The following is a 16,421-nucleotide window of genomic DNA, read 5'->3' as shown; positions in this document are numbered from 1 at the left end:
TAATCCAGGTGACTTAATTTAAAGTAAAAAGCACAATTCCAAACTTATTTTGCAGTACTCATTATACAGAAGTTCCCTTTAATTGTGTTTAACTTGAGACAAGCTGTATGTCCAGCGAATGCCAGACATGTTTGAAATGCAGCATCTGTCTGGTGATGACAGATTGTTTGGTGACGATATTAATGCAGACACACTTCACCTTTACCAAACCTATATCCTTTGTACACGAATCTGTTCAGTTTATCTCTCATTACCTCTAGTCTTGATCTCCTATGTTCTCATTCAGAGCCGGTGTGCTAAAGCGATCCTGCTGGGAGCGTTCTGGAATGTTCTGGTCTGCGAAGCATATGAAGAGCAGCTCATTATATCTCTCACCTGTCTCTCAGCAGCTCTCTCACTGAACACCCTGACCGTCTGTCTGCAGGCTCTATCAGGTCTTTCACAAACAACCACTGGTGTGCTGCTTTACAATATGTGCACCAGTGGGATGAAGACACTGTGAACGAACGACTGTGTTCATGTCATTCCAGTAGTCTTAGGGGAAAAAAGTGTACGTGGAATGTTGTCACTGACATGTTTTGAGTAATTAGTCTTGATTGATAAAAGATGAAGAGTCACTCCAGCAGCCACACACACCAGACGGCTGCACCTGGGAATCTTGGCCTGCGTGTGGTGCATTCATAACTCCTCATTCTCCCATGTGGAGACGCAGTAGACAGAGTTCAGCCTGGTCACCGCTCTGCTCTCTCTCTATCTCTCTCTCTCTCTCTCTCTCTCTCTCTCTTTCTCTCTCTCTCGGTCCTGCTATGGGAATCTGGCAGTGATTGCCCCACAGGCTCTGCTCCAGCAAAAGGGAATCGTTTCAGGTAGGATCCAAAGCTGTAAGCTGCAGATGGTGCCAGGAAACAGTAAGGTTTCACAGTGTTGCTAAATGGGTTTTAGTGTCACAGTTGGGTCAGGAGATACAAATGATCTTTTTTAAGCTGTCATCAAAACCCTTTTTTAGATTTGGATGAACTGAGACAAAGACAGTTTGAGGAGGAGCAGACGGACTACTTGGAATAATAAAGGGAGAAATTGCAAAGCTCAAGAATATCTGCTTTCCATTTGAAGTAAAATTGTCTTTAGGAGCAATGTTTTCTGAAAATATTGGCGTATCATTACAAACCAGGGCAGCACCACCCTTGTAGCCAGAAAATGTAATGACATTTTAGAAATGTCTATACTATACTATACTATACTATACTATACTATACTATACTATACTATACTATACTATACTGGCAATAAGTTGGCAATATCAGTTAAATTTATGTATCCATCCATCCATACATCGTACCTTTCTTTTTTCCTTCCTTCCAACCATCCATCCTTTCTATCTTTCCATCCCTCCATCAATCCATCCATCCTTCTTTCCTTCCTTCTCTCTTGTCTGATTTCCATCCATCATTACTACTTTCCCTCCTTCCATCCATCCACCAATTCATCCTTCTTTCCATTTGTCCTTCTTTCCATCATTTATTCTTTCTTCCTTCTTTTGTTCATTCCTTCCTTTCTTCCACCCTTCCTTATTTCCATTCATCCTTTCTTTCTATAATTCCCATCCCTCTGTTCTTCCTTCTTTTATTCCTTCATTCCTTCATTCATTCATTCATTCAATCATTCATTCATTCCCTTTTCTTTCCTTCCTTCCTATCTTTCCCATCCCTCTATTCATCCTTCCTTTCAATCTTCCAGCCATCAATCCTTTCTTTTATTCCTTCCTTCCTTTTTCTTTCTTTCCTTTCTATCATTCCCGTCCATGCATCCATCCTTCCATCCTTCCTTCCTTCTTTTCTTTCTTCCCTCCTTCCTTCCATCCTTCCTTCCTTCCTTCCTATCTTTCTTTCTTTCTTTCTTTCTTTCTTTCTTTCTTTCTTTCTTTCTTTCTTTCTTTCTTTCTTTCTTTCTTTCTTTCCTTCCTTACTTTTATCCCTTCCTACCTTTGTTCCTTTATTCCTTCCTGTCATCTATCCATCCATATATCATTTTTACTTATTTCTATCTTTCCATTCTTCCTTCATGTCTACCTTATTTCCTGTCATTCATCTTTCTTTCTTTCTTTCTTTTTTTTCTTTCTTTCTTTCTTTCTTTCTTTCTTTCTTTCCTTCCTTCTTTCCTTCCTTGCTTCCTTCTTTTCTTCCTTCCTCCCTTCCTTCATTCCATAATTTCCATTAAGCTGTCATTCCTGTCCGTCCATCCATCCATCCATCCATCCATCCATCCATCCATCCATTTCAATCATTTCTGTCATCACCATCATTCCTTCTTTCCTTCTTTCTTTCCTTCCTTCCTTGCTTCCTTCCTTCCTACATTTGTTCCTTCGTTCCTTCCTTCCTTTCTTACTTCCTACCTTCATTTGTTTGTTCCTTCCGTCCTTTCTTTCCTTTCTTCCTTTCCTCCCTGTCATCCATCCACATATAATTTTTTGCTTCTTACCTTCCTTCCATTCTTTCTTCGTTTCTCCCAATTTTCAATCCTTCCTATCATCCTCTTTCTTTCTTTCTTTCTTTCTTTCTTTCTTTCTTTCTTTCTTTCTTTCTTTCTTTCTTTCTTTCTTTCTTTCTTTCTTTCTTTCTTTCTTTCTTTCTTTCTTTCTTTCTTTCTTTCTTTCCTTTTAAACTCACAACTCAAAATTTCCATCCATCCATCCATCATTGTAGTTTCTTTGTGTATTCAGATATGTATGTACAAACATTTTTCTTCATCTAAACTAAGTCTCAGAAAATCTCGACGACCTTCAGCTGTCATTGCCTGTGTCATTGTCAGTATTCTCAGTTTTATTTCTTCCTCTGGTCTTTCTGTCAAATGGAAGCTGTGTGGTTGTAGTGGCCTCCTACGGAGTTCCCTGAGCTCTTGTTATGACCTGCTTTATGTGTCCTGCTACAAATGGAAGTCATGTTACGCTTGGGTGGATCAGCCTGCTCAAATGTTTTCCCCGCTGCACTGCCACACAGGCTGAGATTTCAGGCTTCAAGAGCAATATTTAAACTACACTATGTGTGCGTGTCAAGCTGTTTGTTATGGTTCCTGCCTGTCCACTGAGTCTCTCAGCTTGAACATTTGCAGCCTTCCTCTTCTCGGAAGTTTACAAAGAAAAGTTTGATGTGCATTCAAGACAGATTAGAATGAATACATTGGGCAACGTCACAACGTAAAATAAAATTATATATTATACAACTATTTATTAAAAGTTTTTTCTCTTTTAATAAATCAATAAATAAATAATGTACTACTCTGCATTCTGAAAGTAAAAACATATATGACTCCTGATGAAACACTAGGATCTAATTTGAAGAGAAACAAATGGTCTGTGCAATAAACTAAACAATATTTACAATAAATAAAAAATATATTTATTTTATATAAAATTTATTCATTTTATTAGATTTTTTTCTACTCTCATTTTCTCTATTTTGAAAAAAAATACTTTCTTTATAGGGCAACACGGTGGCTCAGTGGTTAGCACTGTCGTCCCACCGCAAGAAGGCCGCTGGTTCGAGTCCCATCTGGGCCAGTTGACATTTCTTTTATTGATATAACATGTCATTTTATATATTAATTAAATTTCTTCTTCTTTAACTTCTTTAACTCATTACAGTTTACTCCCTTATTATTTCTTATACAATTGTATTTCCTCCTCTCCTTAATCCTTTCCAAACTCAAAACATATAAACGATTTAGAGATATACATTTCATACCCATAACAATCATGCACACCAACGCCTCACATAATTACAAGTAAATTTATTCTCACTGTTTGTGCTTTTATTTTGTTTTGTTTTGTCTTGTTTATTGTCAGACCTGCTGTACAGTATGTGCTGTATACAGAGCCATTTTCTCCTAATTTATACATTTATTTTCTTATTTTCTTTCTCTTCATGTCCTACTTTCTTTTGATTGAAAAATAAATATAAAAAATAAGAAAATTATTAAAATGGCTTCGGTACACTGAAAAAAATGATGTCAGCAAAATTGTTGCAAACAACTTATATGTGTTGAATTGAAACAAACAAATTTAATTTAATAATGATCAGCTTAATTTGTTTGTTTAAATTCAACCCAAATAAATTGTTTACAACCTCTTAACTTAAAAAAATGTATATCCAAGCAATCTTCTTTGAATCTTTTTTTTTTTAAGTGTAAGTTTAAGTTAATAAAGTGTGTGTTTACTTCTGCCTTCATCATTTGCTTGTCACAAAAAGTTCCAGATCTCCTCTATTGTAATTTAATGTGACTTGAACACATTAACCTAGAAATGTGGTTCAGCATTTTTGTGTTTGTATATTCCTGTGTTTGTGTAAAGATTAATAGTAAAAGTCATTAAACTGCACACTGTTTTGTTGAATATTTGAAAGCGGTTAACCTATCTTAATCTTTCAGGGAGCATGTGAGTGAATGTGTGTGTATATGATCCGATAACTCTTTACAGCAGAGACGTGTGTTCAGACAGCTCCAGATGGATCCCATTGACACTCTCTCTTTGATCAGAGCAAAATCTTACTCTTCACATACAGTATAGAGAAGAGTATCTGTTTGTGGTCTGATTGTTTTAAGGTTTGGATGGATATGTGAGGGTTGATTGGTGTGTGAGGCATTTTATTTAGAGTTTAAGCTCTGTCACGACACTTCTCTCACCGGAGGACCTCCTATAACTTGCTAAAAAAAAGCCAATGATATTTTATATGACAAAAGAAACACTGCTGTGAACAAACTCACAAAACACAACAATGTTGCTTCATGATTGAATGACGATAAAAAAAGCATTTATATTCAAAGCAAATGGTTCATAATAGAGTGTTCCCATAATACAAGTGTTGTCACCCAAATTCAAATATTAATAAGCAAAAATGTTTTGGGGTCATTTAAATTCATCACAAAAGCTCATTTGTGCTTGCTTGATAATATTAAAATAATAATAATTCCTCATATTTATACTGAGCTTTTCTAGACACTCAAAGCACTTCACACAATGGGGGAATCTCCTCATCCACCACCAGTGTGCAGCATCCACCTGGATGATGCAACGGCAGCCATATTGAGCATGTTACACACTAGCTGATTGGTGGAGAGGAGTCAGAGTGATGAAGCCAACTAAGATATGAGGATGGTTAGGAGGCCATGATAGACAGAGGCCAATTTGGCCAGGATGCCAGGGTTAAACCCCAACTCTTTTTCGAAGAACATCCTGGGGTTTTTAATGACCACAGAGAGTCAGGACCTCGGTTTAACCTCTCATCCAAACGACAGCACTCACTGACAGTATAGAGTCCCCATCAATATACTGGGGTGTTAGGACCCACATAGCCCGCATGTTGAGCGGTCAATTCTAACTTAGTGATGAAGAAAACCATATGAGTTCAAGTTCATTTTATCTATATAGTACATTTCCAACTGCCACAAGGCCACACAGAGTGCTTTACACAGAAAATACAAACAAGCAGTATGGGCATAATAAACAAAACAGCAATAAACACATAGTGTAAAGAGAGCATAAAAGGTGTAAAATAGATTATACAAAAACAGAAAAAAAGTATGCCTAGTTAAAAGATACTACCACGGTTGACCACACTGACAGAATTAAGAACGAGACCGTTTACACTCACCCCCCCCCCCCCCCCCCCCCCCCCCCCCCCCCCCCCCCCCCCCCCACACACACACACACACACACACACACAAGGAAAAGGACTTATGCTTCGAAAGACTTATAAAATATATTAGTCTTTAATTTAGACTTAAAAATTTGCAGTGACGAAGCCTTTTTTAATTAGCGGCAGCTCGTTCCAAAGGCCAGGACCTGCTATGTCAAATGCACGTTCGCCACTACTTTTGAGGTGGGCCTTTGGGACTTTTGATAAAAACTGATCAGCGGAACACAAGTGTCTGGATGGAGTGTAGACAACAATCAGTTGGAATAAATAATGGGGGCCCAGACTATGTAGGGCTTCATACACAAAGAGAATAATTTTAAATTCGATTCTTTGTCTCACAGGTAGCCAATGGAGAAACCTCAAAAAAGGAGTGACGTGCATATTTCTGGCTTTTTGTTAGAAATCTAGCTGCTGCATTTTGCACTAACTGCAGGGAAGTGATCTGAGACTTAGTCAACCCAAAATAGAGAGAGTTACAATAGTCTAACCAGGAGGTTATAAGTGCTTGTATGGCAGTTTCTAAGGAATGTAAAGTGAGAGAGAAGGTGAAGTTGGTAGAAGCTATTTAAAACCACATTTGAAATATGTTTATTAAATTTTAAGTTCTGATCTAATGTTACACCCAGGTTACGTACCTGGGGTGATCTGAACTTCTCCAAGTTGCCTAACCTGGGGTGTTTACAGTCCGACAAATCATTAGGCCCAAATATAATAACCTCTGTTTTCACCCTCATTTAAAAATTAAAAATTCTCAGAAAGCCATGCTTTTACCTCCTTCAGGCACAGTGACAGGGAGTTCACAACAGAAGACTCATTTTCCTTATTGATTGACAGATAGATTTGTGTACCGTCTGCATAAAGATGAAAGTGGAAGGCCATATTTCATGAAAATAAAACTTAATGGGATCATATAGAGAGAGAGGAGAGAAGGTGCTAAAATCGAGCCTTGGGTAAGAACACATGTTAACGGTGCTGTAGAGGAGGAAAAGTTAACAGTTTTGACAAAAATATGAGGCATAGTTATTCAGTTCAATTATTTACAGCAATTAATATGCTGTACCAAGCAAAAAAGCTAATTATAGTATGTAACACCAAAAACAAAAAAAAAATCCAATAAAACCAAGTGTTACACATTTAAAATACTATTGCAATTTATACTAAAGGGAAATATATAGTAATAAGGTTTATATTGTATATATATTTATGACTCTTCATTAATAAATTACACTACATAATGTAGTATCATCAGTATCTATCATAAACTAATAATAATTACCATATTAAACTTTAGCCTTTACTATAGTAAACTATAAGTATATGTAAATATATATAATCAATAAATTTCTCATGTTAGCTACGTCACCAACCAGAGCGAGAGGTGGCAGTAACGCACCAGAAAGTTTGTTGTCAACCACCGTAAATCAGGAAGAAGAAAAAATCATCATTCTCACCTTCAGATAGATTTACTGTCATCAGCTAGACACCAGCCTCACAGCTCCGTGAATGTTGGTGCCATCACTTATTGATCTGCGATCAGTAAATGTAGCTTGTGTGAATGTTACTGAGCAACTTGACTAAAAAAATAGCTTTGCTACTGAAAAGCTATTTGATTTAGAAAGTAGCGACGCTGACGACAATACAATAATATTTGGATTGTGAAGACATTTTTAACGGCTATGATCAAAAATAATCATATTGCAAGTTTTGAATTGTCTGAATTGAGTTTTATGAATGGACTTTAAACTGAGGCACAAAAATCTTTCATTCATTCATTGAAATGTCTTTGTCTTTCATTAATTCTTTTCATTTCTTTCGGCTTAGTCCCTTTATCCATAAGCGTTCGCCACTGCGGCATGAACCGCCAACTAATCCAGCATATGTTTTACACAGCGGATGCCCTTTAGCTGCAACCCAGTACTGGAAAGCACCCATACACTCTCACATCTTTGGACTGTGGGGGAAATTGCACACGAACGTGAGGAGAACATGCAAACTCCACACAGAAATGCCAACTGGCCCAGCTGGGACTCGAATCAGCTATTTTCTTGCTTTGAGGCGACAGTGCTAACCACTGAGCCACTGTGTCACCTATCGTCTTTAGATAAATTTAATGTAGAATGAAGACAGAAATTTCAATTAGAACTAACCCTTTAAATGTAGTGAGAACTTTAAGAATGAACACTTGCTAAATGTTTCTATTGCATGAAAAGGAATATTGAACGTTGAGGTGGGCCAAAGGGTAATGTTGTACTCTTGATATAAATCTCTCCCACACTAACACAATTAAATTGATTATTTAGAAATGAAATAATGTTCTAGTACTATCAGTACACATAAATTATTAACTTTGCTTCAAAACATGGATTATTTATTGTGGTCCTTTAAAGCAGATATTATGTTGTGGAGCTAGCAAAGTTATAGAGTCATTTCCCAAGTAATGCAGTACATAAAGAGATGGATATTAAATGCAATATGAATAAAAACTGACTGTCAAATGCATAGATGTACATGTGTTTAACCTTACCTATGAAAACATCATTATACAATGATTGACTTTTAAATGTATCATCTTTTTTACATTCATATATGTTAAAATGTATCTCTCTTTGTCTCTTTTAGCTCTTGGACAGATCATGCTGTATGTGGATGGAATGAATGGGCTTATTGGACACAATGAAACCGTACAGTGGCTGTACACACTGGTTGGATCAAAGGTAAAGAACATTCCACCTCTAAAATGATCAATTAGTGTTTGTATTTTAAATCCTGTTGCCTAATGCAGTGACTGTAGTGAGTCAAGGAGTGCAGATCAGTGCCAGATATTATGTTAAGAATGTCATTTTAATATAATACTTATGATGTTTAAAATGGTAATGTTTATGTTTTAGTTATAATTTATTTAGACAAAACTGTTAATATGTTAAATATAAATATTTTGTCACATGTTATTTTGATGGTCCGGAATATATACATGAAATATAAGTTACATTGCATCTACATGCCAACTAATTCTCATTAGATTATAAGTAGCCTGTTAGGTTGGGGTTAGGGTTAGTATAAGTTGACATGAACTTGCAAAGTTTCTTTTAGTCTGTTAAATGTCTGTTGAAGGAGCATATCAACAGATAATAAGCAGACAGTCCACTAATACTCAAATGGACCATCCAATTAAAGTGTTACCAACATTTTTTCCACAATCCATTATCAAATCAAATCAAAGTTTATTTCTAGAGCACACTTAATTACAACCTTTGGTTGACTAAGGTGCTGTACAATAGCAGTAGCAGGTAAAAAAACAGCAATACACTACAATAAAAACAACAATATAAAACGATAGTAACAACAATAAAAGTTTCTAAGAAAGAAGCAATTTAGTATAGCCTGGAACTGCCATTAGGGAATATTAAATGCACTCGAAAAAAGATGAGTCTTCAACATCGATTTAAAAATAGATAGAGTGGGTGCTACTCTGATTTTCAATGGTAACTTATTCCATAGTTTCGGACCCACAACTGTAAAGACTCTATTGCCCCTGCATTTGAGACGAGATCAAGGTATTTGCAATAGATGGCAGTCAGAATTTGATCTAAGCAATCGGGTTTGGGCCTTTGTAGTGATCAGATCAGAAAGATACGGTGGCGCTAGGTTATGCAAGGTTTTATAAACAAAGAGTAAAATTTTATAGCCTATTCGGAAATGGACCGGCAACCAATGTAGTGATCGCAATATTGGTGTGAAATGGTCATATTTGTGGCTACTCGTAAGCAAACAGGCATGAAATTAAATATTTCAATTCATTTGATATTAGCCAAAATTTATAAATGAATTCATCCATAGTTGTGATATTTAATCAAAAAATTTGAGAAAATCCTCATACTGTATGCATTTCATTGTAATATTAATACATTTTAGTGCTACCTTTAAAACCTACTCTTAAAGCAAAAGCAGATGAGAAACACATTGGTTTGAAAGTCCCAGAACTTTTGTTTTGTTCAGAGGTAATAAATTCAATAAAGAGCAAAAGGTGCTTTTTTCCCTTGTATTTATGTTCCTTTTAGCCAGTGTTTGCAAATGTTTTAAGTTAGGGCAGCTTCCAGGTGTGCCAGCTTGAACAATGCTCAAAGGGTGGCGTAGTTTTGCACGCAGTGTTCAGGACTGACTTTCCTGTTTTTCCCTGTATTTATGTTCTTTTAAGCCAATGTTTGTAAAGCGTGCTTTAACTCAGCAGGGCAGCTTCCAGGTGTGCCAGCACACAGAGTGTGGCACGGGTTCGCACGGCACGCAGAGTTCACCAGAGTTTCTCTCTCTGTCCTGTCCAGCCCTCTAGTGGCAATTAATAAACACATATGATCACAGCATGTTGATGAGTGTGTTTGTCTGTTCTTGTTTATATATCGTGGTAGGGACTTAAATCTGAACTCCAAAAAGGATTTTCTTACTTAGATTTTTTATCTTGTTTTGAGTCCAAATATCTAAAAAAAAAACTTTAAATGTAGAAACATTTTGTTGACAAGCAAACTATAGTCTTGTCAGAAATATGTCAAAAAATAAGTATGTTTCTCATGAAAACAAGTAAAATAATCTGCCAATGGGCAGTAATCAGATTTAATAATAATCAGATTTTGCTTTTAAATAAGATTTTTTGCTTACCCCTTTGGAAGATTACTTTGCCTGCTTTTAGTAAAAACCCATTTAATTCTAACATATTCTTTCTTAAAACAAGACAATATGTTTTTACTTATCTAGAAAATACTTCTTTATTGAAGAATTTGTAGGTATTTGGACTAGAAACAAAACAAAAACTCTAATGAAAGCATTTTCTGCAGTGTGAATGCACACAGACTCATTGAAACCTTTGTCACTCTGGGGAACTACATTGAGGTCAACTCTGGTAAACATGCTTATTAATTGTACATAATGAGGTATTTAGAAAATGTTAAAATGCAGATTGTTTCTGTGAGAGTTGGATTTTGGGGTCGGGTTGGGGTAGAGAGATAGAATATGTCATTTTCTACTAAACATAATTACAGTAACGAGTGTCCACTGGAATAAAGGAAGTATTTTTCAACCCAGGTTCATTGGGAATAAGTGCCCAGGGCTATACTTTTTTGCGAACGATAAACTTACAAGTGATGTTTGCTTGCAGTTTGTGTTGCCAAATACACCAGACGCTGTTGTGCAAATTTCTGAGAATCTCAAATACGATACTGGGTTACATTTTCTCATACGTGGCTTGTCGTGCAAAACATACTGTATATCAGAATCAGAATCAGAATCAGTTTTATTGCCAAGTGTGCTTTACACACACAAGGAATTTGTTTTGGCCACAGAAGCTTCCAGTGTACATAAAGTGACAAGTGACAACACAAAATAATAACAAAACAAAAAAATAAAATAAAATAATAATAAAAGATGATGAACATTAAACAGATGCGGTTAGTGAAGAAACCTGGATGTTGAGTTGTATGTACAGATTGTTATAAATATACAGGTTATAAGGTGCTGTGTACAAGTGCGAATGTAGAGAGTATTGCATTGTATATTGATATAAGGTGCTGTGTACAAGTGCGTATGAGAAAGTATTGCACATATTTATTGCACATATTTATTGCACAGTAGGGGAATATTTAACTGTTCATAAGGTAGACAGCCTGAGGAAAGAAACTTTGTGATCGACTGAACCACCCACCGCTTCTCTAAACTCAACTGCTAATGTTTTCAAAAGCTAAAAGGAGGAGAAAATTGCATTGTAGACATGCTTTTATCATTAATTTCACATTGCTTTTTTTGTTTTACCTGGTTTGGGGAAATCCGCTCTACTCCACATCCCAAGTACCATTCCATAAAAGGCAAGCTACCATTAAAATAAGAAGATGAGTAGGCAATGTTAACGTGTTTGATAATGGATCACAGACATGTTTAAGTTGTTTTGTGGTATTTATTTGGTGCCATACTAACACACCACACAAAAACATTGCTTTATTTGTTAATAATGTGTCCTTGTGAATCTTTCAAACTGTTTAAACAATACAAAATGATGCCAGTGTAAGAAAACTATAGACTGGAAAACAAAACTGTAAAGACACTTTAAAAACAACTGTTTTGTTTTGTTTTGTTTTTGTTTTGTTTTGTTTTGTTTTGTTTTGTTTTGTTTTGTTTTGTTTTGTTTTGTTTTGTTTTGTTTTGTTTTGTTTTGTTTTGTTTTGTTTTGTTTTGTTTTGTTTTGTGCGACGCAGTAGTTAGTGCTGTCGCCTCACAGCAAGAAAGTCGCTGGTTCGAGCCTCGGCTGGGTCAGCTGGCGTTTCTGTGTGGAGTTTGTATGTTCTCCCTTCGTTCGCGTGGGTTTCCTCCGGGTGCTCCGGTTTCCCCCACAGTCCAAAGGTACAGGTGAATTGGGTAGGCTAAATTTTCCTTAGTGAAAAAGTGTGTATGGATGTGTATGGAGCATCATCCACTGCATAAAACATATGCTGGATAAGTTGGCGGTTCATTCTACTCTGGCGACCCCGGATTAATAAAGTGACTAAGCCCGAAAAGAAATGACCCAGAGGAAACCCATGCGGACGCAGGGAGAACATGCAAACTCCTCACAGAAACGCCAACTGGCCCAGCTGAGGCTCGAACCAGCGACCTTCTTGCTGTAAGGCGACAGCACTACCTACTGCACCACTGCGTCACCTAAATACAGTACAAGAAAAACTAAATTCATGAATACAATGAAACTCAAAACAGAAAAAAATAATAGGGTCACAATTCAGACTAAAAAGCTAGTGTTTTTCAGCCAACGGTTAATGAGGTAAAAGTTGAAGGGACTTTTTTTTATTTATAGCATCAACATCGTAATGTAATTAAAATACAATCAGTTAAATAAACTTAAGCATTCATTTAGTTGTTTAAGCATAAAACAAGATGATAGACCATGTAAACTAAGGCAGGCGAGCGCACAAACTCCATTGAAAATTCTGGGGTAGAAAAACAATTCATATTTTAAATAGATGGCACGGAAAAATGCAATTTAACACAGTGCTTCTTGTCTGGTCTGAGACCTACTTTATATCATTTATCTAGCAGGCAATGGAGATCACTTATTTTTAAAGAAAACAGATCTAAAACATGGCAATTTTGAAATGGAAAGAGAGTGCCATTAAGTCCATTAAGTCCATGTGCATATACCCCATTGCAGGACATTTAAAGATGTTAGAGGCAGTTATCAATATACTCCACAGTTCCCCTATTCAGCAAAAAATGTCAAGAAATTCTCTAGCTTTTCAGTTAAATTGGTTTAGACGGTGTAAGATCATGTGCCACAGAATGTCATTTTATCGGGTGTAAAGGCAAATATTAAGATTAGTGTAGCATGTGTAGTTGTACAGAGATTAATAGTGTTTGTTTTTGTATGCGTGTGTTTGCGCAGTTCCGGTTGGTTGTGAAAACTGCTCTAAAGCTGCTGCTGGTTTTTGTGGAGTACACTGAGAGCAACGCACCTCTCCTCATCCAGGCCGTCAACAACGTGGACACCAAACAAGGTAACAGAGTACATGCATTACAGACACAAAGACACACACATACAGACTGAAAGTGAAATACTCTTTATTTGAACCCAAGTTGAGTTCATGTCCACAGTTTGGCTGTTTGATGTGTGTGTGGGACAGATTATCTATATTTTCTTGCATGCAACTTAAAGCAAAAGAAGAGGGAAGTCAACAAGTGAAGGTGATAACAAACTTTGAGTGATCTTAACTCTTTTCAAGTTGGCAATTGCTCATATTATCAACCTTTGCGCTAGCAGTGGGATAAATATGACTGCCAGCAAGGTAAATAAAGATTAACATTCTGTGCTGTGTGGGGGAAAGCTGTTGATATGACTGGAGATACTGAGATAGGACAGCTAGTATGCTTTAATATTGTTTTAATAGTGTTATGTAAGAGGAGAGAACACTGTCTCTGGTCTCCCAGTGAGAGACAGACAGGCTGGCAGATGAAGCAGAACGTCTCCTGCTAATAATCTACATAACAGACATTTTCTCCTCAAACGAATGCAGCTCACTTGTCTCTGAAACAGTCATATTTCAAAAAGATTCACTTCAAATAGCATTAGAAGTGCATTATACAAGAACAAGTTCCCTTTGAATTCAATAAAATGTGACTGCCTTTATAAAAAGGGTCAATTCTGGGGTCAGTTACATGATGTTTACTTTTTGTCTTAAATTTTTCAATTATTCAGAACTACGTTCTAAGGATGTTGATAGTGTTTGTCACACAATGAGTAAATATGCTTCTTTTTGGTTAATTTATTAATATTGTTAGTTAAAAAAAATAGGTTAGTGTAAGTTGAGCATATCAACAGATATTTAGCAGACAGTCCACTAATACTCAAATGGACCATCCAATTAAAGTGTTACCAAAAACTTTACCACAATCCATTATCAAATTAAATCAAAGTTTATTTCTAGAGCACACTTAATTAGAAGCTTTGGTCGACTAAGGTGCTGTACAATAGCAGTAGCAGGTAAAAAAACAGCAATACACTACAATAAAAACAACCATATAAAATGATAGTACCAACAATAACAGTTTCCAAGAAAGAAGCAATTTAGTATAGCTTGAAACTGCCATTAGGGAATATTAAATGCACGCGAAAAGATGAGTCTTCAACATCGATTTAAAAATAGATAGAGTGGGTATTCAAATATTCGGTCACACTTTATTTTGATGGTCCATTTGTTGAATTTAATTTGCATTGTATCCACATGCCAACTAATTTAGATTATAAGTAGACTGTTAGGTTGGGGTTAGAGTTAGTATAAGTTGGGATGTACTTGCAAAATTTATTATAGTCAAATAATTGTCTGTTGAAGGAGCATACCAACAGATATTAAGCAGACAGTCTACTAATACTCAAATGGACCATCAAAATAAAGTGTTACCATGTATTGTTTAATAATAATAATAATAATAATAATAATAATAATAATAATAATAATAATAATAATAGCAATAATTCATTTTCAAATATTTTCTATATGTCCCACAGTATCTCCTATTATATTTTTCTTCTGTAGAAAGTGTTATTTATTTTAGTTTGGCTTGAATAATAAAGTAAAATAATAAAAAAAAAATTTAAAAACTGCAAGGTCAATATTATTACAACATTATTACAACCCCCCCCCCCCCCCCCCCCTTCTTCTTTGGTTTGTTTATTTATTTATTTATTTTTTTTTCAGATTGGCTACAGAACAAACCCCTGTTGCCTAAATAAATTTGCCTAATACCCGAACTTGCAAAGTTAAACTAATTGTCTTATAGTTAAGCTTTTAAATTGCACTTTATTAAAATAAACAAAAATTAACTAAATAATTTGTAAAATATTATATATACTTGAGCAGTGTCTAGCATACAAGACCTTTGACAATTAAGATTTTTTTTTTAATATAAATTCTAAGTGAATAGTCCAGTTTGCTGTTATACTATATGAATTACTATTAATATCATTGTATGAATATATTAATATCAGAATGGGGTCTTATCATACAGTATGTTGTATAAGAAAATTAGGTGTTGGAAAAATAATTAAGCGTTCTTGATTTTTCTCAAATTTTTCATTGATTTCTTTCTCTTAAAACATTCATAAGGGTGTTTTGTTCAAATAATTTCAATTTTGCCTTTGATACTGAATAATCTAATGTAAATCCAATAAACCAGATATGCACAAATAGCTTATTGTAAAGGACCCCATAGAAAGCATTACTCTAAAATGGAGATGGATGTTAGGATGTTATCATTTATATTTATGTAAATCTGACTTGGACCTTTTTGTTTTTATGTGTGTTCAGGCTGTAAGCCCTGGTCTAATGCCATGGAAATCCTAGACGAGAAAGATGGAATGGACACTGAGCTGCTGGTTTATGCCATGACACTAATCAACAAGGTACATGGGCAGTATTATAGTTTCCTGATGCCATGTCTCAATGACATGTTTGTGTTAAATATGAATGTGTGCTTGTGTTCTCGCTTGTATGTGGTGTTCCGGCAGACATTAGCAGGTCTGCCTGACCAGGACTCCTTCTATGATGTGGTTGACAGTCTGGAGGAGCAGAACATGGAGGCTGTGGCCCAGAGACACATCAGCAGGAAGGGCACAGACCTGGACTTGGTGGAACAGTTCAACATTTATGAGGTTAGTTAAGCTTACCCAGTGATTCAGTTGAAAACTGATGATCCCGAGGTGAGCCTTGTCAGGTATGGTTTTACTCGAAATTGATCCTCTGCTTTTAACCCATCCAAGTGCACACAAACATTTTGAGTGAGTGCACAGACACAAACATGTTTAGGACATATTTTTAGATGACATTATGTCTATTATAGAGGCTACAAGTAGTTTTATTGCATAAGCTGTATATACTTATTCAGTACCCATGGATCATGGGTTAATATATGGAGCTAGATTAGTCTCAATGAAATTCACACAAAGAATATACTCATTCTTAGCCAAATTATTTAAAATAGAGACTGTATGTAAGAAGTGATGCACAAGTGGTGTGATATGCTTTTTCAGATGTGCCTACAGCACTTAATTTTCATTCTTAATTCAATGTAGTAATTCAAGTTTAGTGAAACACAGTTTAGCAAAAGAAATAAAAGCAATGCACAACCAAGGTGGTGAAACATAAATTTACTTTTGAAAACACTATTGGTTGGGATTAGGTGAGGTGAGGGCGGCACAGTGCCTCA

The 16,421-nt window shown here is 35.8% G+C and overlaps 1 protein-coding gene across 4 annotated transcripts in view; it reads left to right on the top strand.

Moving 5' to 3' along the window:
- fhod3b (formin homology 2 domain containing 3b) overlaps nt 1–16,421 on the top strand; it is a 305,076-nt gene that overhangs the window by 221,116 nt on the left and 67,539 nt on the right. For all 4 annotated transcript variants that reach the window (XM_056476236.1, XM_056476235.1, XM_056476234.1 and 1 more), the window contains exons 6-9: nt 8,310–8,404; nt 13,105–13,216; nt 15,524–15,618; nt 15,724–15,867. In XM_056476236.1, the coding sequence (XP_056332211.1) occupies nt 8,310–8,404; nt 13,105–13,216; nt 15,524–15,618; nt 15,724–15,867 (446 nt within the window). The remainder of the gene's footprint in view (nt 1–8,309; nt 8,405–13,104; nt 13,217–15,523; nt 15,619–15,723; nt 15,868–16,421) is intronic.

This window comes from Danio aesculapii, chromosome 16 (assembly GCF_903798145.1).
Source record: "Danio aesculapii chromosome 16, fDanAes4.1, whole genome shotgun sequence".
Taxonomy (NCBI): Eukaryota; Metazoa; Chordata; class Actinopteri; order Cypriniformes; family Danionidae; genus Danio; species Danio aesculapii.
The sequence above is the reverse complement of the archived record's forward strand: the minus strand, read 5'-3'. Positions and strand labels throughout refer to the sequence as shown.